General features: G+C 36.2%; 1 protein-coding gene across 2 annotated transcripts in view; it reads right to left on the bottom strand.

Moving 5' to 3' along the window:
- Positions 1–27,003, bottom strand: part of MARCHF5 (membrane associated ring-CH-type finger 5) — a 52,235-nt gene that overhangs the window by 12,547 nt on the left and 12,685 nt on the right. The window contains exon 2 of one of the 2 annotated variants that reach the window (XM_082721969.1): positions 20,048–20,250. In XM_082721969.1, coding sequence (XP_082578095.1) covers positions 20,048–20,250 — 203 coding nt within the window. Of the gene's footprint in view, positions 1–2,267; positions 2,423–20,047; positions 20,251–27,003 lie in introns of those variants that run through there. The other variant, XM_082721970.1, reaches the window with a different exon arrangement.

Genomic DNA, 27,003 nt, shown 5'->3' with positions numbered 1-27,003 from the left:
ACCTAAAATACTTTCTGGTTTTTAACAAAAAAGTCTGCTGACTTCTGAACTAGAACACAAGCTTCAATGGGAAAAATAACGGTTTTGTTTTGCTTATTGATGAATCCCAAGTTCCTGTGACTCTCAAATATTTGCTGAATTCTCTACTGAGGTACTTATTTAAAACTATGATTTGAAAATCTACAGGTGTTTCTTTTTCACTATTCTATACCAAGCCCAAGTTAACTACAAGACTATTTCCTAACCCATTCAGAATAAAAACTGGAAAGGAAAGAATGTATTTTACATGCTTCCAATGTACCTTCTTCCCTCTCTCCTTTCAACAGGGTACTTGGAACTATCTACTGATGGAGTGAAGCAATACAACTCCCAAAAAAACCATCACTACCATTTTTATATATCATGAACATGGGCTATCTAGAGATGTCTGAATTGTTTTTCCTTTAAACATCTCAGATGGTTCTAATATAATGAACTCAATTTTCAGTTTCCTTCCTGAATCAGTGGGTGTGAATTCTTTTTGTGCATGCAAAAACAAAAAATCTGTACACTTTTGGAAATTTTCTACCTATTCCTTGAATCATATACTAAAGATGCACTAGATTAAATGAAGACACTGGCTAGATTTTATAGTTCCTATTTCCAGTTATTCTGAAATAATTTTGTCTATACCTCTGTCTTTATTTTGCCTAAACCTCTCCAGGCTCTTTCAGATAGTCTAGTCCAAGAATAGTTTAATATTTAAAAGAAAAGATAAATGTTTAGTAGTAAGCATACCATGAGAATAAACTGTCACCCCAGGGAGGTATTTCTTAAAGCTAAAGATTACCTAGGCAAGCTATGTAATGAGTTAAAACAATCACTGGATTTCTATGGATGGCAATCCCTAAATCATACTCTTTGTATTAGGAAGCTTACCATGTACCACTATCCCGTGACTTGGGGTCAAAAGAAAAATAGCAAGTTACTAGATTCTTCTTACTGTTATATTACAGCACAAAGAGTTATGGAAAATGAGGAAAGACAAGACTAGCCCTATAAAACCCCAGTTCTAATGAGGAGGCAGAAATATGAATAAGTGCACATCACACAAGTCAAATACCTAAGGGCATAAAAAGGCTTCAATATTTTAAAAAGGCATTATTGAATTTTTAATGTCTCAGTGGGGTTCACCACTTACATTTTCAATGTACTGTATTTACACAATGGACAGCAATTGAAGAAGCTCTGTATAAATATATAAGTTTTGAAAACCCAATAATTTAAAGGGCACTAGGGAATCTTGCAATTAAAAAAAATCTATTGTGAATTCTTTTGTACAATAAAGAACCTTTGTAAAGAAAATACACTCCAATACTCTGGGTAAATTCAAATTTTCACATTTCAGATGTGAATGACATCAAACAGCGAGCTGAGAACTATTGGGGAAACTCCTAAGCCTGTGTCTACTGAAAAAGTAATCAGTTTTATCTGGCATACACACTGTGAAAGTAGATTTGTTGCAGCTGTGATTTAAATTCAAATTTATGTATGCATGGTATTAAAGGCACATCTTGGAAGAAAAGAAATTAATGACTTAAGGGCAGGTGATATTTAGGGCTCAACATCTATGTGTACTGCTTACTGTAACAACCAGAATTCCTACGACCTTTCTCTGGGATAGAAAGATACCTTAAAAACAAAACAAAACAAAACAAAAAACCTCTCACCAATTCTTGAGAAATCATTTCTGTATGTTGCCAGAATGCTAACGTTTCTAACACAGAACACAATTTAATAAGCAAAAATAGGTGTGCTTCACAAGACAACCGTGTGTATGTTCCTGAGACAATAACTGCTCCAGTTAAGTAACCAATGGTTTATAAGTTTTAATAAGCAAAACAGACTGTTTGTAAAAGCTATGCAAGTTTCCAGGTTTTCTTGGTTTGCTTTTTGCTCTGCATTGAACTAGTTTGGATTTAGACCCAACTTTAATGCCAACCTGCTAATAAGCCAAAACATCAACCCCACTTTCAGATTCAGAACCATCCAGAATTACAGTTTTGGACAACATGAGGAGTCCAACAATATAGTTCTAAACTTCTCTCTTTGCTCCAAGTCTTCTTTTCATTGTGTTTTATTTCTGGAATGTCTGGCCCCTACTTGAAGTCTGTATGAAAACCCGATTTCCCAATGAAAACTAATCTAACCTGATAGAGATTGCTCTACCCCACCCTGTTCATGTCCCATGAGGCTTCCTTTAATACTATCCCACAAAATGCACTTACCCCTTTGCTTGTGCATAATGTTAGTACTTTATGTTCTTGTTCAATGTTTGTTCAGTTGTCTCAATATCCTTATGTCTGTCCATGTCAGCATCATCTTAGATTGAAAATTCCCAGGGGGCAGGGGCCAAGTCTGTTTAACTCGTTTTGTACAGTGCCTAGGATAGAACCATGTATAGATAGGTGCTTAAAAAAATGCTTTTGATGATGATTGGCATCACTCTCAGGGACTCTGTAGGCCACAGCTATCTTAGCACATGGTACTTGGCAGTACACTGGGGTACTTTGGCCTGTTCTGCAGGACATTAGAATATAATGGCATAGGACCTAGCTGTAGCACTCTGTGGCAAGTATTTGACTCAACCCATTTGTTAAAAAGGGACCTTTAACATGGGCCTATGTAACTCCTGATCTTAGGGTTATGAGTTTGAGCCCCATATTAGGAGCAGAGATTACTTAAAAATAAAATCTTAAAAAAAAGTATATCGTTCCAAGTCAACAAATGTGGAATTTATTGAAGACATGAAATAATATCACAACAACCATCTCATAAGTTAAAAGTATGTGGAACTCCTAATGGGACAGTAAAGAGTTTTAACTCTTTCTCTAGCATTCATCACTACTTTAAACACTAGACTTCAGAGGCCAGGTTGAAGAACCTCAGACAAGCTTATGTAAATGTCATCCTTGATTGCTCTGCTTGTAGGTTGGGGTTTTACCAATTTTATGTAAGAATAAATATCCTGCAAACTCAGGCTATAAACTGCTTTGCTTAATAACAAGAAGTTAGACATTAAATTATAAACAGAGAAGAAAAAATATTTGGTTGGGCAATTTTTTAGATAACTAACCCAAAGCCCTCAAAACAAAACAAAACAACCCTGAGGAATAAAAAAAGATCCAGAGTCAAAGCAGATGAGTACCATTCCTCCATGTGTATATAGAGCATATTACCATGAACAGTAACTAAAGATCATCACAGTAATTCTTTATTACATAGTTTGTGCCAAAGCAAAGCTTAATTTACCTCATAGAATAGAACAGCCCAAAGAATATCTGTGGACTATAAGGTCAACTACTAAGTACCTATTAAGCACCTACTGTACACATAGCATTTTTACTTTAAATTAAAATAAATGTAAATAAAATTTAATACACCAGCCTCTGCCTCCAAGGAGCTTCCAATCTAGTTAAGGACAAGCAATAAATGCACATTAAACAACTGAGACACTTTTTTTTTTTTTTAAAGAGAAAACTAGAAGGCTCTTCCCCACTCCCCAAGATTTATTTAAGAGAGAGTGAGCACCAGGGGGAGGGGCAAAGGGAGAGGGAGAGAGAATCTTTTTTTTTTTTTAAAGATTTTATTTATTTACTTGACAGAGAGAGATCACAAGTAGGCAGAGAGGCAGGTTGAGAGAGAGGACTAAGATGCGGGGCTTGATCCCAGGACCCTGAGACCATGCTGAGCCACCCAGGTACCTCAGGGAGAATTTTTTTTTTTTTAAATTATTTATTTATTTATTTGACAGAGATCACAAGTAGGCAGAGAGCGAGGAAGGGAAGCAGGCTCCCTGCTGAGCAGACAGCCCAATTCGGGCTCCATCTCAGGACCCTGACACCATGACCTGAGCCAAAGGCAGAGGCTTAACTCACTGAGCCACCCAGGTGCCCCGCAGGGAGAGAGAATCTTTTTTTTTTTTTTTTTAAAGATTTTATTTATTTATTTGACTGAGATCACAAGTCAGAGAAGCAGGCAGAGAGGGAGGAAGGGAAGCAGGCTCCCTGCCGAGCAGAGAGCCCAATGCCGGGCTTGATCCCATGACCCTGGAATCATGACCTGAGCCAAAAGGAGGCTTTAACCCACTGAGCTACCCAGGTGCCCCAGGGAGAGAGAATCTTAAGAAGATTTCATGCTGAGTCCCTTGTGGGCCTCAATCCCATTACCCTGAGACCACGACCTGAGCTGAAATCAAGAGTCAGCCACTAAACCAACTGTGCCACCCAGGGACCCCAACAATTGAAAAACTTTAAGGCAAATTTAGTATATGTACAGTAATATGGTACAAACTTAACAGATATGTGTTAATTAAATTTTAAGTAAAGATTATAGGGGGATAAGGATACAAAGAGTTTTTTAACTGATGAATGCACATATGAACTTACTGATTAACAGAAGTGAATCTTGACCTAGACTGAAGTCTTTATGATCTGAAAAGGGGGCATTCTAAGAGAACTTCTGAGGCAAAAGACTCTTCAACAGGTTTACATGTTTTTCTTTTTAAAGCTGGTATACCACTAGGATCAGGGTTAACTGACAGAAGCCTTGACTAGATCTTTGACCCAGTATGTAGGAAGTCCCTGAGAGACATGCTAAAATGAAAACCATATTTAGGAAAACTAATTTTATAACAGATTAAAGTCAGAATAAACTAGAATAAAATCCACAAGACTTTGTATCCAAAACAAGTACAGAGAAAGAGAAAGTAGTTATGAATCCAGAAAAACTTAATGTAAGAGACTTTGAATTAGAAAACCCCTTTTTCTTCTAGTTTTATAATTTCAGGTTTTGTACTGAAGCCTTTAATCCATTTCAAATTAATTTTTGTAAGTGGTATAAGATAGGGTCCAATTTCATTTGTTTGCATGTGAATATCCAGTTTTCCCCACACCATTTATCGAAGGGACCATTCTTTCCCCATCAAGTATTCTTGGCTCCTTTTGTCAAATACTGGTTGAACATAATATGCATGGGTTTATTTCTGAGCTCTCGATTCTGTTCCATTAGCCTATGTGTCTCTTTTTATGCCAATACCATATTGTTTTGATTACCACAGCTTCATAATAAAGTTTGAAATCCGGAAATGTCATGCTTCCCACTTTGTCCTTTCTCAGGACTGCTTTGGTATTTGGGGTCATGTGTGGTTCTATACAAATGTCAAGATTATTTTTTCTGCCTCTGTAAAAGATGCCATTGGGATTTTGACAGGAATTACACTGAACACTATATATGACTTTGGTAGTATGGGCATTTTAAACAATACTAATTCTTTCAATCCATGAACATAAAATCTTATCATTTATTTGTGTCTTCAACTTCTTACATCAATGTCTTATAATTTTCAGTTCTAGTCATAAGTACTTAATTACTTTTGATATTATAAAAGGGATTTTCTTTCTTTTTCAGATAATTTTTTGTTAGTGTACAGAAATGGACTGAGTTTTGTATGTTGATTTTGTATCCTGCAATTCTACTGAATTTATTTATTTTAACATTTTTTGGGGGTAGTCTTTAGAATTTTCCATGTATGACATCATCTGTAAACAGACAACTTTACTTCTTTCTTTCTGATTTGGATGCCTTTTATTTTTTTTTTTTCTTGCCTAATTGCTTTGGTTAGGATTCCAAGGATTCCAGTATTATGTTGAATAGGAGTGGTGAGAATGGGCACCCTTGTCTTCTTGATCTTAATGGGATAGCTTTCAAAGCCTTTCAATGTTAAGTATGATGTTAGCTGTGGGTTTGTCACATACAGCCTTTATTATGTTAGAGTATGTTCCTTCCACACAAAATTTTGTGGGAGTTTTTATCAGGAAAGGATGTTGAATTCTGTCAAATGCTTTTTTCTGCATCTACTGAGATAATCATATGATTTTTATCTTTCATTTCATTAATGTGGCGTATCACAGTGAATGATTTGCAGATGTTGCACCATTCCAGGGACAAATACAACCAGGTCATGGCGTAGGTCCCTTTTAATGTGCTGCTGAATTTGGTTTGCTAGTACTTTGTTGGGAATTGCTGAATCTATATTCACTGAGATACTGGCTTGTGATTTTCTTTTCTTACAGTGTCTTTATATGGCTTTGATAGCAGGAAAATGCTGGCTGCATAAAAAGAGTTTGGGAATTTTCTTCCTTTTCAATTTTTGGGAAGAATTCTTTTTTTGCGGGGCGGGGGGCAGGGAAGAATTCAAGAAGCACTGGCATTGATTCTTTCTTAAATATTTAGTAGAATTCTCCACCGAAACAATTTGGTTCTGGGTTTTTCTTTATTGGGAGATTTATATTTCCTTGCTGTTGGTGTGTTCACATTTTCTATTTCTTCATGAGTTAGTCTTGATATGTAGTATGTTTCTAGAAATTTATCCTTTACTTCTAGGTTATCCAGATTGTTGGATACTATTATTCACATAAGTCTCTTATGGTCCTTTGTATTTCTGAGATGTCAGTTGTAATGTGTTTCCTTTGAAAACACTACACATTATATGCCTCATATTATAGTAAGAAGTACAAAGAACTATGGAATATCTTTGGGAAAAAAAAAAAATCATAGGGGCACCTGGGTGGCTCAGTCTGTTAAGCATCTGCACCTGGGACTGAACCCTGCATCAGGCTCCCTGCTCAGCAGGGAGTCTGCTTCTCTCTCTGCTCCCCCATGCCCAGCCCTGCTCATGCTCTCTCACTCACTCTCTGTCTGAAATAAATACAATCTTAAAAAAAAAAATCAGATATAACTTCACTGGTGAGATCTAACCACCATGATAGGAAACGAAGTCCCTAGAGCAACATATTACCCAAGTACTCTTGGGTTGGTTGTGAGTAATAAAAAAACCCGGAAAATGGGAAATCCTATGATGACAAATGATCCTTTCATCTAATGAAAAAATTACAAGGAGAAAAGCTTAAATACTGGGGTTTACAAGTCATGCTAGGTTTTAGGTCCATACATAACTAGAGAGCTGACTCAGGAGACCCTCAGAAAGGCTGTCTGAACCATCAGTAAAAGGGTAAGCCAGGAAAAAAAAAAAAATCCACATGACAACAAAGTAAGCCAACAAGGAAAACTGTCTTATCTTCAAGAAGAAAAATAGGATGATGAGGATAGTTTCCTCTAAAAATTTATAACTATACTCAACTGGCATGCTGATTTCAGGTTAGAAATCCAACTGTACTAAAGGAGAAATCCCAGATGCAAATCTGTTCTTTCACCTTCAGGATATCCATAGCTCACAAATATGAACACAAATGTGAATGTTATCCCCAAACTCAAGAGAAATAAAGCATCACGAAGAAGAACCAGAAGAAAAACAACAGCCTTAGGCTACCAAAGACTTTAGATAATGGAATTATCAACCCAATCATAAAAATGATGTAATAAAATACAAGATAACTTATAAATGAACAAAATGGAAGACTATAAATAATTACCAGGCAAATTTAAGAAAAAACTAGAATTTATAGAAAACAAAATCCCTTGCAGATTAGACATTGCTTGAAGAGAGAATCTGAGAACCAGGTAACAGTTAAGAAGAAATTATAATGCAGCAGCACAGAGACCAAAGATGAAAATCCATAAAAGTTAAGAGACATGAAAGAAAATGAAAATGTCTAACATAACTCTAATTAGAGTTCTAGGATGGGGGAGGAGCAGTATTTGAAGAGATAAAAGCTAAGACTTTAACAACAACAACAAAAAAGCTAAGACTTTTCAAGGATAGCCATTTAAATAGGGAAAAAAGTCTAAAACTTAAAAATTAACAAAGTGGAAAATACAGTACCAGAGGAAAAAACACTTCAACCCAGAAGATACCCAAGGAAAGGGGGAGGGGAGGAAAAAGTGGTACAAAGAGAACATACAAAATTTGACAATAAAAGCCCAACTATATCAGCATCACAATAAACACAGAGTAAAATAACTCTGAAGAACTAAAAAGGATGAGAAAAGATGAACAGGCAAATACAACATTATCAATAAAAGCTGATATAAAGGAGGAAAAGAGTACCTTTAAAGTGGGGATATCTGACAAACACTACCTTAGACAGATGATCAAGGTCGGTATCACCAGTGATAAGTAATGTTGACAGTATTTGTTGTTGATGTGTTATGATGAAAATGGCACTTCACCTCTGTGGTCTTGCTCCCTAAAACTCGTAACCCCAATAGATAATGGGAAAAACATTACACAAATCCAAACTCGGGGACATTCTACAAAAGATCTGACCATTACTCCTCAAAACTGTCAAAGTCATCAGAAACAAGGAAAAGTCTAAGGAACTGTTACAGTCAAGAGAAGCCCAAGACAACATGACTAAACGTAATATGGTACACCCTGAAACAGAATTAAGACATGAGGTAAAAATGAAAGAAATCTGAATAAAATAAAAACAACACTGGTTAATTTTAACAAATGTACCACACTAAGAAAATGTTTAACATCAGAGGAAACTGGATATGGGATATATGGGAACTCTCTGTGGTATTTTTGTAATTTTTCTGTTAATCAGAAATTGTCCCAAAACAAAAAGTTGATTTAAAAAAAGATGGTGTAGGGCACCTGGGTGGCTCAGATGGTTGGGCCTCTGCTTTTGGCTCAGGTCATGATCCCAGCGTCCTGGGATGGAGTCCTGCATTGGACTCCCTGCTCGGCAGGGAGCCTGCTTCTCCCTCTCCCTCTGCTGCTCCCCCTGCTTCTGCTCTCTCTGTCAAATAAATAAATAAAATCGTTTTGTAAAAAATGAAAATATAAAAAAAATTAAAAGATGGGGTAGAGGAGCCTGGGTGGCTCAGCCAGATAAGCATCCACTTAACCCTTGGCTCAGGTCATGATCACAGAGTCCTGGGATCAAATCCCACATTAGGCTCCCTGTTCAGCAGGAAGCCTGCTTCTCCCTCTCCTCCTCCCTCTGCTTGTGCTAATAAATAAATAAAATCTTAAAAAAATTTTTAAAAAGATGGTGTAGCTATATTATGTCCATTCTATATTATTGTGTCTATATTATATACAAGTTTAAGACAAAAAAGTACTATTGTGGATAAAATAGTCATTACTTAATGATAAATTATTGAACTCACTTCTAACCAAAAGGGTAGGTCAGCAAGTGATGGTTTATTAGTCTTTATTCCTCATATGTAGTTACGATATATTCTTTTTCAACAAATATTTTATAATAACAGAGAAAAAAAACCTGAGTGAACATTCATTCTTCTGAGCTTTGATCAATGTTAAGGCAGTAGATAGAATTAGTTCTGTATACTGATGCAGCATGCTGGCAAAGGCAATGGAAAAGCAGGCACGCCAATACACTATTGGGAAGATTAAATAGGTATAATCTCTACAATAGCCAATCTAATGATATCTATTAATGTTATAAATGCACACACTCTTTGACCCAGGAATTCTACTCCAGGCATTTATCTTAAAGATATATTTGTGCATGTGCATAAAATTATTTTACACAGTTGTTTTTGACAGCACTGTTTGTAGTAGCGAAAGATTAGAAACAGCCTTTATGACCATTAACAAGACTGGTTACAGAAAGAATGATACAGGGGCACCTGAGTGGCTCAGTGGGTTAAAGCCTCTGCCTTCGGCTCAGGTCATGATCCTGGAGTCCTGGGATTGAGCCCCGCATTAGGCTCTCTGCTCAGCAGGGAGCCTACTTCCTCCTCCCTCTGCCTGCCTCTCTGCCTACTTGTGATCTCTGTCAAATGAATAAATAAAATCTTTAATTAAAAAAAATAAAAAAGAATGATACATACATCTGTGTAATGGAATATTATGTAACTATAAAGAAAAAAAGCTCTTTTTACACTAATATAAAATGGTATCTACTATATATTGCTGAGGGGAAAAAAAAGCAAATATAGAACATGATCTATGGTATACTTGTCTGTAGTATTTTGACATATAACCTAGTTGTGCTCAATACCTTGCTTGCTTCTCCAGGTTTACTGCTTGTCTTTCTCTATCCTGCTTTGTGCACAATTTGCCTAACATGTGTCTTCCAGGCAACCTTGCCCTCTAGCTTCTGATGTGTTCAAACAATGAATGGGATGGCTAGATAATCAGAGGGTGGTAAAAGTGTCCCCTCCATCCACCTGGGTTCCCTCACTATAGGTATTTGGGATTTCTTTCTCTAAAACCACAGACCCTGTTAAACAGCCTCTCTCCTGCTAATAAAGCTTTTGTCAAGTTCTGTTAATAGATCCCTTCCCATGCATTTTCAGGCCTAGGAATGGAAATGATCTCATACAGTTGCTGATTGCTGGGTATTTTCCTGTCCCTTGTTTATTCCTTTAACTCTACCCTAATATTTATAGCTTTTCAGGGTTTGGGAGAGAGAAGAGGGAAAAAAGAACAGGAGGGAGAAAAAGAGAAACATCCTGGAATAAAACAATGAAACCTCTAACAATGGTTGCCTCCAAGTAAGAAACTTACTTGGCATTATAGCTCGTGGACATGGTAAAAAGACTTTCATTGAACACCCTGATATATTCAATATCTTTTGAAATTGGTCCATGTGAATGTATTATCTAGAGGGAAAAATATATAAAGTAAACTCAAACACTTAAAAGAGACAAAAAAAATACTAAGAGATAATGTAGTTGTGGCATCTTCTCTTTCGAACATTTGCTATTCCTCGCCATGTCCAGCAGGGCAAATATGGACACAAACAAAATAGAGAAAAGACCATTTGTTGGTGCAAGCCCCTAGCCATCATTTTGCTTCTTGGCTATGTCTCTCCTTCAATTCTAATAGCATCAAATCACTGAAAATTTTTATTTATAATCATACACATAATTTACTAACAGTATCTCAAAAAAATTCAAATTCACAACATCCCTATTAATTCTTACAGTACCTGGAAACTACTTCTTATCTATATGTGGCCAGGCAGCTGACTCACTGAGTGACAGTAACAAGAAATTCAGCAGTTTAAAATCCTGGCTCCTTCACTTACTTGCTAGAAGCCCATGGGATTCCATTAAATAAATTTACTGAATCTGTTTTCTTATCTGTAAAATAAGGACAGTATCTAACCGTGCAGAGCTTTTGAGAGGTTTAAATAAAATAGCATAGGCAAAGTGACCCACATAGTATCTGGCAAATAGGAGGAGCCTGTTAATAAATAATAGCTATTGATATCACTGTTAGTATTATTTAAAAAAAAAAAAAGATAACATTACAAAAAAAAGATAAAATTACAAAATAAATTTTATTTGCTAGATTCTCTAGGAAAGATTTCTCCCAGGAGTCACTCCTCTTAACCTAGTGAGTATTTTTCTCTTCTAAGTTTTACACTCAACATTTGATAACCACTTTTTTTATTTTTAAGATTTTTTATTTTTAAGTAACCTCTATATCCAGGGTGGGGCCCTAACTTACCACCCCAAGATCAAGAGTCACATGTTCTACTGACTGAGCCAGCTAGGCACCCCTGATAACCAGTTTTTGAGGGTGATGGTTATCTTCAACTTTACACAGAAATTTGAATTAATGTTTACTTGAGAATAACAAGAAATAAAATCAAAATTGTAATAGAAAAATTTAACTTGAAAGTAATCTAAGGGGGCACCTGACTAGCTCAGCTGGTAGAACATGTGACTTTTAATCTCAGGGCTGTTGAGCCTACTTCCAAAAAAAAGAAAAAAAAAAAAAAAACTAATCTAAGCATACACCAATAGTCTATGAAGACATAAAAGAGCACAAGTGGCTACATTAATATCAGTTAAAATCAACTTTAAGACAAAAACTCTTAGAAATAAAGGACAGTTTGGAGCACCTGGGTGGTTCAGTCAGTTAACTGTCTGTCTTCGGCTCAGGTAACATCTTGGAGTGCTGGGATTGAGCCCCACGTCAGGCTCCCTCTCCCTCTGCTCCCCACTCATGCTCTCTCTCTCAAATAAATAAATAAAATTGTTTTGTTTTGTTTTTTTTTAAAGGCATTTTATAATGGCAAAAAGGATGACCTTAATTGCAATTAAGAGCAATTAAGAACTGCTTAATTAGCAATTAAGAACACATATGCAGCTAACAATAAAGCCCATAAATGAAGCAAAAATGGACAGAACTGGAGAAACAGACAATTCAACAATATTTGGAGACTTCAATATTGTACTTTCAATGAAGGATAGGTAAAAGATCAACAAGGAAATAGAGAAGGTTTGAAAACACTCTAAACCAACTAGATATTTACAGAATACTCATTTTTCTCAAGTGTATGTAGAACATTTGTCAGACTAAACCATGTTAGGCCACAAAACAAGCCTTAATACATTTAAAAAGATAGAAATCAAAGTATGGTCTTGGATCACAATGGAATAAAATTAGGAATCAGTAACAGAAGGACATCTGGCAAATCTACAAGTATGTGAAAATTAAACACACTTCTAAATTAACAGGTCAAAGAAATCTCAGCAGCGTTTAGAAGAATGAAGTAAGTGACTTCATTAAAAAAGATGAGCAAGAGAATGAAAAGACAACTTACAGACTGAGAACAAACATTTGCAAAAGACAATCTGTTAAAGGAATTTGATCCACAATATACAGAACACTTAAAACTCAACAGTAAGAAAACAATCTGATTTTTAAAATTATCAAAAGATCTAACAGACACTTCACCAAAGACATCAAATTACAAATAAACACATGAAAAGATGCTCTACATTTGCCATTAGGGAACTGTCAATTGAAACAATGAGATATCACGAAAACCTCTATTAGAATAGCTAAAATCCAAAACACTGACAACATCAAATGCTGACAAGGATGCAGAAGAGGAATTCATTGCTGTGGGAAGGCAAAATTTCAGCCACTTTGAAAGACAGTTTGGCAGTTTCTTATAAAACTAAACATACTCTTACCATATGATCTAGCAATTATGCTCCTTGGTATTTACCTAAAAAAAAAAATGAAAATCCATGTCTACACAAAAACTTGCTTTAGAAGGTGAATGGATAAATAAATTGTGTATATCCAGAGAGTGGAAGATTCCTCAGTGTTAAAACGAAATGAACTATCAAGGCATGAAAGACATGGAGAAATTCTATAAATATTTTATATACATACATATATTACTAAGTGAAAAAAGCCCCAATCTGAAAACACTGCATTTTGTATAATTACAATTATATAGCATTCTGAAAAAGGCAAAAATATGGAGATAGTACAAAGATAGTACAAAGTGGTTGACAGGGGTTAGGTAGTACAAAGATCAGTGGTTGACAGGGGTTAGGAAGGGTTAGGTTGACAGGTCATTCATAGGGATGAATATGTGGAGCGCAGAGGATTTTCAGTGGAATAAAAATACTATGTGTTATACTATAATGGTGGATTATGTCATTATACATTTGTCTATATCCATAGAATATACAACCAATGACTGAATCCTAATGTAAACTACGGACTTTGGATGATAATGACGTGTCAACATAAGTTCATCAATTATGACAAATCTATCACTTTAGTGAAGGATGTTGATAATGGAGAAGGCTATGCATATGATTAAGCAGGGACTATACAGGCTATTTCTGTACCTTCCTCTCAATTTTGCTGTGAACCTAAAACTGCTCTAAAATCTAAAACTTGGGCACCTGGGTGGCTCAGCTATTAAGCGTCTGCCTTCAGCTCAGGTCATGATTCCAGTGACCTGGGATTGAGCCCCATATCAGGCTCCCTGAGACTGCTTCTCTGTCTTCAGCTCTCCCAAGCTGTGTTCCCTCTCTTGCTATCTCTCTCTGTCATAAATTAATAAAATATATTTTTCAAAAGTCTACTAAAAAAAACAAAAACTCAAACCAATAACCTAACCTTCTACCTTAGGAAACTAGAAAAGAAAAGCAAACTAAATCCAAACCAAGCAGAAAGAAGGAAATAATAAAGACTAGTGTGGAAATAAATGAAATATAAAATGGAAAAATGAAGAAAAAGAAATCAATGAAGCCAAAATTTGGGTCTTTAAAAAGATCAAAACTGACAAACCTTTAGCTAGACTGACCAAGAAAAAAGAAAAAAAAAGATTCAAATTACTAAAATTATGAATGAAAGTGGGCAAATTAATACTAACCATATAGGAATAAAAAGTATTATAAGGGACTACTACAATCATAGGCCAGCAAATTAGATAATCTAGATGAAATCAGCAAATTTGTTAAAAGACACAAACTACTGAAACTGACTCAAGAAGTAACAGAAAATCTGAACAGACCTTTATAACAAGTAAAAAGATTGAATAATTACTCCAAAAATTTCCTATAATACCAGGACCATACAGCTTCAATGCCACCAAACATTTAAAGAATTAACAACCAATCATTTACAAACTCTTTCCAAAAAAAAAAAAAAAAGACAGATCACTTCCCAACTCAATCTATGAGGCCAGTTATTACCCCAATACCAAAACCAGTGAAAAAAATCACAAGAAAACCACTGGCCAATATCCATTATGACTACCGACAGAAAAATCCTCAACAAAGTACTAGCAAACCAAATCCAGCAACATCTAAAATGTATTAAATACCATGGTTAAATGGAATGTGTCCCATGAATGTAAAGTTGGTTTAACATATGAAAATCAGTGTAACACACCATAATAATGAACAAAAACCACATGATCATCTCAATAGATTGAGAAAAAGTATTTATTCTTGTATGTAAAAACACTCAACAAAAGAGTAACAAAGGAAACATTCTCAACCTGATAAAAGCCATATCAAAAACTCAGAGATAACATAATAGCAAATGACAGTTTTTCTCCTAAGATTAAAATAAGACAAGGAGGGCACCTGGGTTGGCTCAGTGGGTTAAGCCGCTGCCTTCGGCTCAGGTCATGATCTCAGGGTCCTGGGATCGAGTCCCGCATCGGGCTCTCTGCTCAGCAGGGAGCCCTGCTTCCCTCTCTCTCTCTCTCTCTGCCTGCCTCTCTGTCTACTGTGATCTCTCTCTGTCAAATAAATAAATAAAATCTTAAAAAAAAAAAAAAAAAAAAAGACAAGGATGTCTGTCTTAACTACTTCCATTGATGGACTGGTGGTTACAGCCAGAGCAATTAGGCAAGAGAATGAAATAAAAGCGTCAAGACCAGGAAAGAGGAAGTAAAACTACATTGACAGATAACATGATCCTGTATATAGAAAATCCTTAAAAACTATCAGAACCATTAAAAGAGTTCAGCATAGTTTCAGGACATGAGATTAAAATACAAAAATCATACCCCTGGGGATAAAAATATATGTTTATAAAAAATAAAAAATTAAAATTAAAAAAATAAAAAATAAATAAAAATAAAGTAAAAAAAATACAAAAATCAATTGTGTAGTATATACTCACAATAAAGCAATCTAAAAATAAAATTATGAAAAAAATCCATTTACAAAAAGTAGAAAAAAAGTGAAATACTTAGGAATAAATTTAACAAAGCAAAAGACCTATTCATTGAAAACTACAAAATATGGCTGAAAGAAATTAAAGAAAAAAAAGCTAATGAGAATCAGTCCCTGCTACTCTTGGGAATCAAGAACTCTGTCCTTGAGACTTTCTCCTTTGAATTCTTCTGTTTGGTTAACCAAGGCTACTATCTGATCTTAAACTTCATGAAAATGCTTTATTTTTAATAAAAGACATATGTTTTCCAGATGGTATTCTCTTCATGTTTTAAAGCAATGCTTCTTAAATTTAACATGTATATAACTTATCTGATGATCTCACAAAAAAACAGATTTTGATTTAAACAGGGGATGGGAGGAGGGGTTAAAGTTTTTCCTTCCTAACAGTTCTCAGATGATTCCAATGCTGCTGGTCCTTAGAGGACACTGAGTTTTTTAATTAGTTGCATACATGCAACTGGCCTAACTCTCTAGCAGAAAGAAGAAAACAAACACTAAGATGGGTGACAAAGTGAGAAGAATGAAAATCTGAAGAGTCCACTAAGTTTTTCCTAACTGAGCACAATATATTCCCTATCAATAATTAACAAACACCACCCCTCCGTTCTGACCCTATTAAGTACTAGAAAAGACTCAGATTTGGCAGCTACTAAACCAGACTGAGTTTAAATCCATATAAAACTTAAAATATTTGCTACACAGAGATCATCCCACTGAATGTTAACCATCACCTCTTCCTCTCTGGATATGCTCTTATCTTGTATTCCTTTGTTTAGCCAGTGTCTCTCATGTGTTGTCTGGAGACCAAAGGTAGTCCCTGGCAATCTAGTAACTGCTCTATGCAAACAATTTGATGAAAACGTAATAAAAATTTTGATCACAAACATTTCCCAAATTTGAAAAGTAAAATAATGAATTTCCAGAAAATCCTTTTAAGTTAATTGTTATGTTTCCAGGGTCACACATAACTCTACAAGAATAGTTAACAGGGGACTCTGTTTCAGCCAATAAACCTTCATATCATGTGAGTTGTTTACATTGGTTAAACACATATTTTGTTAATACTATCATGTGTTAAATCCTAAACTTAAGAAAGATAATCAATGCCTCAAATGTTCACTGAAGACTGAAAGTTCTAGGAACACTTTTAATTCAGAATGTCTTAAATGATAAATGGTGTATCAGAGTGAAAATAGTGTGATCTAGAAATGGGCTGTGACCAGTGAATTAGGATTAGTTTGCACCTCCTTGTTCCTACTGTACTGTAACACATTATTAAACAGGGACTGAAATTTTATAAAACAGGGACAAGCCACTGAAGCGTTCACAAAATTTTCAACCACTCCAGCCTGCAATCAAAGCCTGAATTATGAATTTTGTCTGAAAACAAAGATTAAAAACTGAGTCAAAGAAGCTTCAACTTATTTTTAAAAAAACAGGTATAAATGGCCAGTGCAAAATTAATCATGAATATGCTAAAATAGAACAATCTGCTTGCAAAAGTCTATCATCAAATGACATCGCAGTACATCCTATGTCTAAGGAGTATGAATCAACTCTTGGCATTTACATAATATGTAAATCAAGAAATACATGCAACTTTTAACTGATCATCAGTGAAACCATGCTATAGAGAAGGGATTTCCTTTTAACCAACAATTACTTTTGAACTTGATTTGAAAAGGTATACTGGGATCAGGGCCAAGAGCACTAGCCATTTGTGTTATAAGAAAGAGTATAGTACCTGAAAGCTAACTCACACATGGTTTCATCTACAGACAACAGCTGGCATTTGACAATAAGTTTTGTGTTCTTGAGTCAGTGTTAAAAACTGCTTGGAAGGGATGCCTACGAGGCTCACCTGAATCTTCATTTCGGGTCAGGTCATGATCTCAGGTTTGTAAGATAGAGCCCTGTGTCGGGCTCCATGATGGGTGTGGTGTCTGCCTAAGATTCTCTTCCTCCTCCCTCTGTCCCTCCTCCCTGCTCACAAGCACATGCACATTCTCTAAAATGAATAAAATCTTAAAAAAAAAAAAAAAGATAAAATATAAAGACCAAATCATGATATAAATGGCTTAACCAAATAGTCTGACCTTTTCAACACCAACCCATTTTCTTCCTTTGCTAAAAACAAAAACAAAAACCACAATGTCTTAGTATTAGGTATACCTAAAAATCATAATACCACACTAAACCTAAAAATTTATTTCCTAGAACTGAAAACCAAAAGGACAGATTTACCCACTGCCATCTTCCAAAATGAAATATTCAGCCTCACTGTTGAGTGCAATTCATTTGTCAACTCAGTGCCTCATCTAACAATGTATGTAATTTTCAGTGAGAATTCTTGCAGTAATTTCTGTATGCATCCATTTAAACATATAAAAATGTCTAATCATCTTGTACTTGCTGCTATTCTCAAAAACCTACAGCTGAAAAGTTGAATTATCAGTGGAATTAAAGGGTAGGAAAAGAAGCAGTTAAATAGGAAACCTTTGACTTTAATGAGCTAGGTATTAGTGTGGTGAAAGAATGCAGCAGTAATTGCTTTTCCTCATGTTTAAATTATTTTAGAATACTGCTTTAATATTATAGTTGACTCTTCGACAACATGGTTTGATCTGTGTGGCTCTACTTATATGTGGATTTTTAAAAAAATAATATCAGTATCGTATTATTGGGATGCCTGGGTGGCTCAGTCGGTTAAGCCACTGCCTTCAGCTCAGGTCATGATCCCATGGTCCTGGCATCGAGACCCGCATCAGGCTCCTTGCTTGGCAGGGAGCCTGCTTCTCTCTCAGCCTCTGCCTGCCACTCTGCCTGCTCGTGCGCTCGCTTGCTCTCTCTCTGACAAATAAATGAATAAATAAAATCTTTAAAAAAAAATCAGTACAGAGCTATAAATGTATTTTCTCTTACGATTTTTAAAAAAGATTTTATTATACTTGAGAGGGAGAGAAAGCATGAGCAAGAGCAGGAGCAGGGGAGAGAGGGAGAGGAAGAAGCAGAATCCCTGCCGAATAGGGAGCCTGATGTGGGGCTCAATCCCAGGACCCTGAGATCATGACTTGAGCCAAAGGCAGACACTTAATTGACTGAGCCACCCAGGGGCCCCTCTCTTATGATTTTAACATTTTCATTTTTCTAGCTTACCTTATTGTAAGAATACAGTATATCATAATATAATATATAAACTATGTATGAATCAACATTTATATTAGTGGTAAGGCTATTAGTAGATAAGTTTTAGGGGGGGTCAAAAACTATAAGTGAATTTTTAATATTTTTATTTTTTAAGAGACAGTGAGCCCACACAAGTGGGGAGGGGCGGAGGGTGGAGAGAATCTCAAAAAGGCTCCCTGCTCAGCATGGAGCAGACAAAGGGCTCAATTTCACAACCCTGAGAGGATGACTTGAGTGGAAATCAAGAGTCAGATGCTTAACTGAGCCATCCAGGCAACCCGCTGTAGGTGAAATTTTAACTGTGTGGGCGGGGGGGGGTGGTCATCAGTGTCCCTAACCACTATGTTGTTCAAGGGTCAACTTTTGGATTACTTTGTCTTTATCTAAAATCCGTGGTGTACATGAAGACCCATCATGTGGTCCACAAATTCTAAATATTTGAGAAATAGTACTTTCTCTACTTTCCCAAGAAGCTATTATTTCTTCTTTCATATTCCTTATGAATTATGCTAGAGAAATATGGACAAAGGAAATTTTGTTTGCCCTTATTATTAACTGTCTCACATTAGAAAAGCACTTCATTATCTGCATTTATGTAGCTTTTTTTTTTTTTTTAAAAGAGGGCTCATTTCAGTATAGCACCTAGAAAACATACATCTAATAATTATTTCAAATTTCTCCTTGAACTCTCTTCCCTATGAAAGTCATTCTTTGACCTTCCCAGAAACCAAAGTGCCTTCAAAGATCTCTTGATTATAGTCAAGGGTGGCATTAAAAATGTTTAACAACTGGTATGGCATAAACACCAAACAGACACCAGTTCATAATCACATGGCTATAATAGAACACGGTAACTAAGTATCATTCTTAGTTACAGCTTCCTTTAAACAGTGTGCTCTACTTTTTTTTTAATGCTAGCTCCATTCTAAAAGATCTTTGGTTATTCCTTGCCTGCCAAGTTGCTGAAAGAAGAAAGCAGTTTTCATGAAGGACAACCACATAAATTGGATTCCAAAGATGAGATTAACACTATTAAGTCTTTAACTTTCCTACTTTTATTCCTTAATAGAAGAATTAAGAATAAATATCAGAAGAACACATTGTTGTTTTCTTTCTCCTACATCAATGGTTGCCACAGAATAAGGCTCTTTTGGTCAGCTTTTTTATTATAGCTTTGTTTTTTGATTTTATCCACTGAATCAGATGTCCAAGTTTCTTAGCCACTCAACCAAAATAAAAACATTTAACACACAAATGGGTGGATTTGAGGATATATTAAAGATAATGTAAACTGTTAAAAAAATAACAATTAGAGAGAAAACAAAAAAAGAAATTTACAAAGAAGCAAACAGATGGGTCACTTTAAAATAAATCTGAGACCATAGTTATGTAAAATAACATCACATATATCTGTTGTTTTTAAGGTGCTTACCCAACTTTGGAAAAACTATTAAGTATTCAGCATTGCACTGAGGACATGCCACTCTGGCTGTACTGTTTCCTCTTTGTTTTTCATCTACCCAGCGCTGCAGACAAGCCTGGTGAACCCATTTTGTAGATCCTCTGCACCTGCATGGTCTCACCCATTCAGCTGTTCTATCGTCTTCATCAGTGGCAAAACACACCCAGCAACTTCTGTAAATTAAAAGAGAAATAATGATGTTACTTTTAAGACCCCAGTCTTCTTTCCACTGTAGCTCTAACTTAATGGGATGAGCCTACTATTTTATATTATAGAAACTCTACTTTACATTTAAATACCAAAGGAGGCAAAACAATCAATACATTACTAAGGAGGCAAAACAATCAATACATTTCCAATAGAGCAGTTTCTTCTTTTTCTGCTTTTTCTGGTATTCTTCTGAAGAATCTATTGTTTTCTGAATTTTGCTTTTATGTAATTTCCTCCATCTTTCTAATAATTCTTCACTCTCTTATGAATCAGAGCCCAAAATGACAACCCTCAAGCTGCTTTTGTTTTATAAGACCTAATCATTCTTTGAGGAATGGTAAGCATAGGAATATGTGAAATTCAGAATTTTCCCCATTTCAATGCATTAACCTCTTAACCTCTTCAATGTGGAAAACTCAAGTATTACACAAATAATTTCACTATGGTCTCATTCCATTTTCAACCACACAAATAATTTCACTATGGTCTCATTCCATTTTCAACTGAGGAAAAAAAAACATTTCTCTTTCTGGTAAAGAGTAATTATGAGAAGAGAGAAAGATTATTAAGTTTTTGAAAAGAGCACAAAGGGAAGGAATGAAGACATCAGGATCAACTATTTTAGTATAGTGCTATGGTACATTTGGGCCTGAATGTTTCCATTACAGGTATGAGTGGTTATCCTTTTCTGTGGAATTGTATTATATTTGAAATCTAGAAGTCTCAACTCTTATATTAAAAATCTTCACTGCTTATATTAAAATTCTATTGAGATGGTTAATTTTAAAACATTTTTCCCATTTTGCTTTTAAGAGTACTTCATAGGGACACCTGGATGGTTCAGTTGGTTAACCATCTAACTCTTGATTTGGCTCAGTGCTCAGTGGGAAGTTTGCTTAAGATGCTTTCCCTCTTCCTCTTTCCACCCCCCTCCCACCTGTACACACACTCATTCTCCTTCCCCCTCCCAGAGAAAGGGAATCTCCAGCAGACTCCCTACTGAGCACAGATCCCGATAAGGGACTTGATCCCACAACCCTAAGATGAAATCAAGTCCTGAGCCACCCAGGAAACCCTAAAAGAAAAAAAAAAAAAAGTGCCTCACGAAGTCTAAATTGTTCTTGTGGGATTAGGTTCCAGTTCTTTATTTTTTTCTCCCAAGTGACAAAAGGTATGACACTAATCTCCACTAGGGCAAATCCAATTTAACTCAGTGAGACCATTCACTCTCCCCTCTATTAAAGTTTGTACAACTGGAAACTGCTAATTAAAGCCTGTTACCTACTGTGTATTTTTCATTTAATTAGATAAGTGGCTTCTGTTAGAACAACCAGCTTAACTATGCTCAATGGGAAAGACTATATAATCAGGTACTATAGATACTCGAAGTCTCCAGTCCTTGTAGAACAACATAAATTTTTTTTTTTTAAAGATTTTATTTATTTATTTGACAGAGAGAAATCACAAGCAGACGGAGAGGCAGGCAGAGAGAGAGAGAGGGAATAGGCTCCCTGCTGAGCAGAGAGCCCGATGCAGGACTCGATCCCAGGACCCTGAGATCATGATCTGAGCCGAAGGCAGCGGCTTAACCCACTTAACCCAGCGGCTTAAAGCCACCCAGGCGCCCCGAACAACATAAATTTTAATTGTGTGTTCCAACTGAGATTTTCCCATCAGAACAGGGAAAAAAGCTTAACTGAATTCATAGTAACAACATCCAAAATTGTGAATTACTCAGCTTTCAAATTCAGTCAGGTTTCATATGACTTAGGTAAAGCCAGTAGGTAGGCAGGTAGGTAAGTAGGTAGGTAGGTAGGTTTCTTTAGCACTCTGACCCACCTCAGCCAAGCTGTCTGGGCTCTCATACTATCCTATGGTTATCCAAGTGTCCCCTCCTCCTCTTCATCTTTTAAATCTTAAAATTTACTACTTTAACCATTTTTAAGAGTAGTTCAGTAGCATGAAGTGCATTCATATTGCTGTGCAACCATCATCACCATCCATGGTATGACTGGTATATAACTAAATAATCTATGAAGATATCCACAAAACTTGAATTGGCAAAGTAGAGAGCAAACAGACTTAGTTAACTTAAGTCTTAGTATATATGTGACCCACAAATGAGGTAATTTTGTAAATGTATTTGTATACCTCTGGGATATGAGATATATAGTTTTGGTAACAATATATAAGCAGAATACCTAGACACTTTCTAGGTTCTAAGTTTTTCATTTCAACAATGAGCATATGTAGCTAAGTATGTCTAGGTTAGCATTACTAGTCAGTATTAAGGTGAACTGAATAAAGTTAATTTTAGTCATCAGGAAAAAAATTAACTGTAAAAATATATCTACTCAGAATAACTTTAACTAGGTTGAACCAAATGAAATTGCCTGTATTTGTCTGTTTTTAACTTATGTAAATGGCAGTTTCATATTTCAATCTAATGCAAATACTTGTAAAGCTATATTCCCCATAAATTCTAGTCAGTATTAAGGTTATTTTTCGCAAAATTTTATTATGAAAAATTTCAAACTTTCAAGAAAAAAGCTGAAAGCATGTTCAGTGACTACCCGTATTCTCAATATCTAAAATTCTGTAATTCTTGTCATTTTGCTTTGTATGTACTTTACTACATATTCTTTCATCAATCCATTTTCTTTTTTGATTCATTTCAAAGGTAACATCAGTATACCCCTGAACGCTTTTTATAGTTTTACTTTTTTTTTTTTTTTAAAGATTTTATTTATTTATTTGACAGACAGAGATGACAAGTAGGCTGAGAGGCAGGCACAGAGAGGGAGAGGAGGAAGCAGGCTCCCCGCTAAGCGGAGAGCCCGATGCGGGACTCGATCCCAGGACCCTGAGATCATGACCTGAGCCGAAGGCAGAGGCTTTAGCCCACTGAGCCACCCAGGCGCCCCTATAGTTTTACTTTTTAGAAGGTACTCAACTGACATTTAAAGCATTTTAGGTATTTCTTCTAATTTCACAACTACGGCAGGTAAGATAGTTGAATGGTTATTTATTTTCCATATGATTTTTATGGAAACTTACTAGGAGTTAAGTCCAATAAGAAGTGCTAATACAAGGCACCTGGGTGGCTCAGTTCTTAAGTGTCTCCCTTCTGCTCAGGTCATGATCCCAGGGTCCTAGGATTGAGGCCCCCATCAGTCTCCCTGCTAAGCAGGAAGCCTGCTTCTCTTCTCCCTCTCCCATGGCTTGTGTTCCCTCTCTCACTGTATTTCTGTCAAATAAATAAAATCTTAAAAAAAAAAAAGGCTAATACAAATAACCTTGCTTTCATTGTTTGATTCACAGTGATAGTATACAGTTTACAAATTTGGGTTTTGAAGCTAATGCTCATTACAGATTAACTGAAATTATCTTATAGAAGAAATACTAAAAGAAACCTTATTGATAGCAATATTCTCAAATCCACCAATTTAGCATATCCATTTTCTCTTTATTCATCATTACACGTTAATCTGATGACAGTCATTTGAGATCAAATATTAAACTTCTGGGGCGCCTGGGTGGCTCAGTGGGTTAAGCTGCTGCCTTCGGCTCAGGTCATGATCTCAGGGTCCTGGGATCGAGTCCCGCATTGGGCTCTCTGCTCAGCAGGGAGCCTGCTTCCCTCTCTCTCTCTGCCTGCCTCTCCATCTACTTGTGATTTCTCTCTGTCAAATAAATAAATAAAATCTTAAAAAAAAAATTAAACTTCTGACAACACCAAATTACTTCATCTAAAAATTACAGTTTAGATATGATAAATATGTAATAGAATTTTCTAATAGTACACATGTTGCCAGCAACATTTACTGACTATTCGCTGGGTCCATGTTGTTGCACAAATAAAATAAAGGGATCATTGTATCTATTTGGAAAATCCTGTAACTTAATTAGGGCCACATCTAGGAGATAACAGATTTAAGGATCCAGTGAAATTACCATAGGTATATCCATTTTAAGAAGTTGAGGGATCAATTTGGATAGACTAGAGAAGGCTTCCGAGAGGAGTGATAGAAATGAGCAGAGTCAGGGGCAGGTGATTACAGAGATTTTTTTTTTAAGATTTTATTTATTTATTTGACAGACAGAGATCACAAGTAGGCAGAGAGGCAGGCAGAGCAGAGAGCCCGATGCGGGGCTAGATCCCAGGACCCTGGGATCATGACCTGAGCCGAAAGCAGAGGATTTAACCCACTGAGCCACCCAGGCGCCCCTGATGACAGAGATTCTTGAAACAATGTTTCCTGGACCAGCAGCTTCAGCATCAGTTGGTATCCTGCAATTCTCTAATTCAACCCCAGAGCTAGTGAATCACAAACTCTGGAGGAGTGCCTTGATTTCTGTGAAGGTGATCCTGAGGTAAAGTCTGAGAACAGCTGGTATAGAAAACTGGTAGGTGAGGGGTACCTGGGTGGCTCATTCGGTTAAGCATCCCACTCCTGGTTTGGGCTCAGGTCGAGATTTAGGGTTGTAAGATAGAGCCCCGTGTAGGGCTCCATGCTCAGCATCAACTCTGCTTATCCCTCTCTCTCCCATCTGCCCTTCCTCCCACTGGCTCACAGGTCCTCTCTAATAATGAAATAAATTCTTTAAAAAAAAGAAAAAGAAAAATGGCAGGTGGAAAAAAAAAAAGTAGAGGTTGGTGAAAGCAAAATGTATGAAGGAGGGCACCTGGGTGGCTCAGTTGGTTGAACAACTGCCTTCGGCTCAGGTCACCGTCCCAGAGTCCTGGGATCGAGTCCCGCATCGGGCTCCCAGCTCTCTGGGGAGTCTGCTTCTCCCTCTGACCTTCCCTCTCATGCTCTCTCTCAATCTGTCTCTCTCGCTCTCTCAAAATAAATAATGAAATAAATAAAAATCTTATAAAAAACGTATGAAGGAGACGTTTACTGGATGTGTTTAAGTTAGAAATAACTGCTATTTTTTAAAAAAAATATAAGTATCAGTACAGAAAATGTTAAGTTTTAAAGAATTTATTACCTGGTTACAACCTTACTAGATAAATGAGTTTAATCTACCTAATATGTAAAGAACGTTAGTCTTTGATAAAAGGGCCAAGCACATGGCAAATTAATTTAAAGCATATAAAAATGGTCAAATAAATATTTTTAGGCAAAGAGCCTATAAGACAGAGTTACTAGTCTTCAGGGCTGGAAAACAGGGGAGGGAACAAAATATATAAGTTTATGAATCCTTTCTTCCCTCATTTTTTAAAAACTTCTGAGAGAATGACCAGGGACATCAGCTGAGAAGGCCTTATAATTATGCTCTCCCTCTTTCCTTCCCCATACCCTACTCCCCTGTTGGTGCCATCTATTTGGGCTATTTATTCCCTAATTCCCCACTTCCCTCCTTTTAGAGAGAAAGAGGTGACTGGAAATGATGGGTTTACAGTTTCTCAAGATCTCATAATGGAGGACAGAGAAGAAACTTGGGGTTTAATGAACACCACGATTTCTCTTCCCTTCTAAGAACAAACAGTATCCCATGCTTTTCATGGAAAAACCACCCTTCCCTCTAATATCAGTCCTGTATGTGGTTTAGGCAGTTAGTCCTCCCCCATCCCCAGCTCCAGGAAAAGTAATCCTTAGATTGGTTTAAGGGCATATCCCACCCCCAAATTACAGTGATTGAAGATTTGGCCCATGAAGCTGGTTTTACCAGAATGAATCTTGGAATTTTTGCTGGGAAAGCTGGTAAACAGACTTTCTTTTTTCTAATGAGCTTGAAGGAAAAAGTGTGAAGCTAAACGAAAGTGTAAGGCTATTACTGCCAGGAGAACCACCACGTGGAGCCTAAAGAACCCAGAGGAAGCTGAAAGATAGAAACTGATTGTTTTGAGACAGGGATCAAGCTGTGCTTAAAGCTAAATATACTTCTGCACTGTTCACTTACATAAACCTATACTTGTTTCTTTTTTTTTCTTTTCAAGTTTAGTCAGTTTGGGGCACATTCCCCACCATGTACAACCCAAACTTGATCGAGTGTGAAAAACTAGATATAAGAGACAGCCCCAGAACAATCATATGATGTGAACTCCGAACAGCTTTTATAAGTACACACAGTATTTTTCGTCAACAGCTTTGTTTCCTATTGACTAAAACTTGGACAGAAAAGTCTTAAATAAACCTAATTCCCACTGCAAGTACTTTGAGTTTTCAAGCTTTTCTTAGATAAAAACAAACAACAAAGATAAACCCCAAGATTTTGAAATTAAAGATTTTTACTGATGATGCCATAATATTTGCATTTTAGGGTCAATATAACAATTCCACTTTAATTCAAGTTACTATAATATTTTTTAAGATTTTATAATTATAAATTTTTAGATTTTATAAATTTTTTTTTTTTTTTTTAGATTTTATTCTCCCCCTCAGAGAGAGAGGGGGAGAGAGCAAGCACAGACAGACAGAATGGCAGGCAGAGGCAGAGGGAGAAGCAGGCTCCCTGCTGAGCAAGGAGCCTGATGTGGGACTCGATCCCAGGACGCTGGGATCATGACCTGAGCCGAAGGCAGCTGCTTAACCAACTGAGCCACCCAGGCGTCCCGTCAGGTTACTATAATTTTAATGTTGTAATTTATGGGATGTATTCTGAATATCCTAATAAGTGAGAATAACTGGCTGTTTCCCATTTCAAAGAACAAAGCTAAAAACGTTTCAAAGTCCATACTCAAGAAGAGGTTATAATTTTTTTTTTTT

The sequence above is a fragment of the Mustela nivalis genome (assembly GCF_964662115.1).
Source record: "Mustela nivalis genome assembly, chromosome: 2".
NCBI lineage: Eukaryota > Metazoa > Chordata > Mammalia > Carnivora > Mustelidae > Mustela > Mustela nivalis.
The sequence above is the reverse complement of the archived record's forward strand: the minus strand, read 5'-3'. Positions and strand labels throughout refer to the sequence as shown.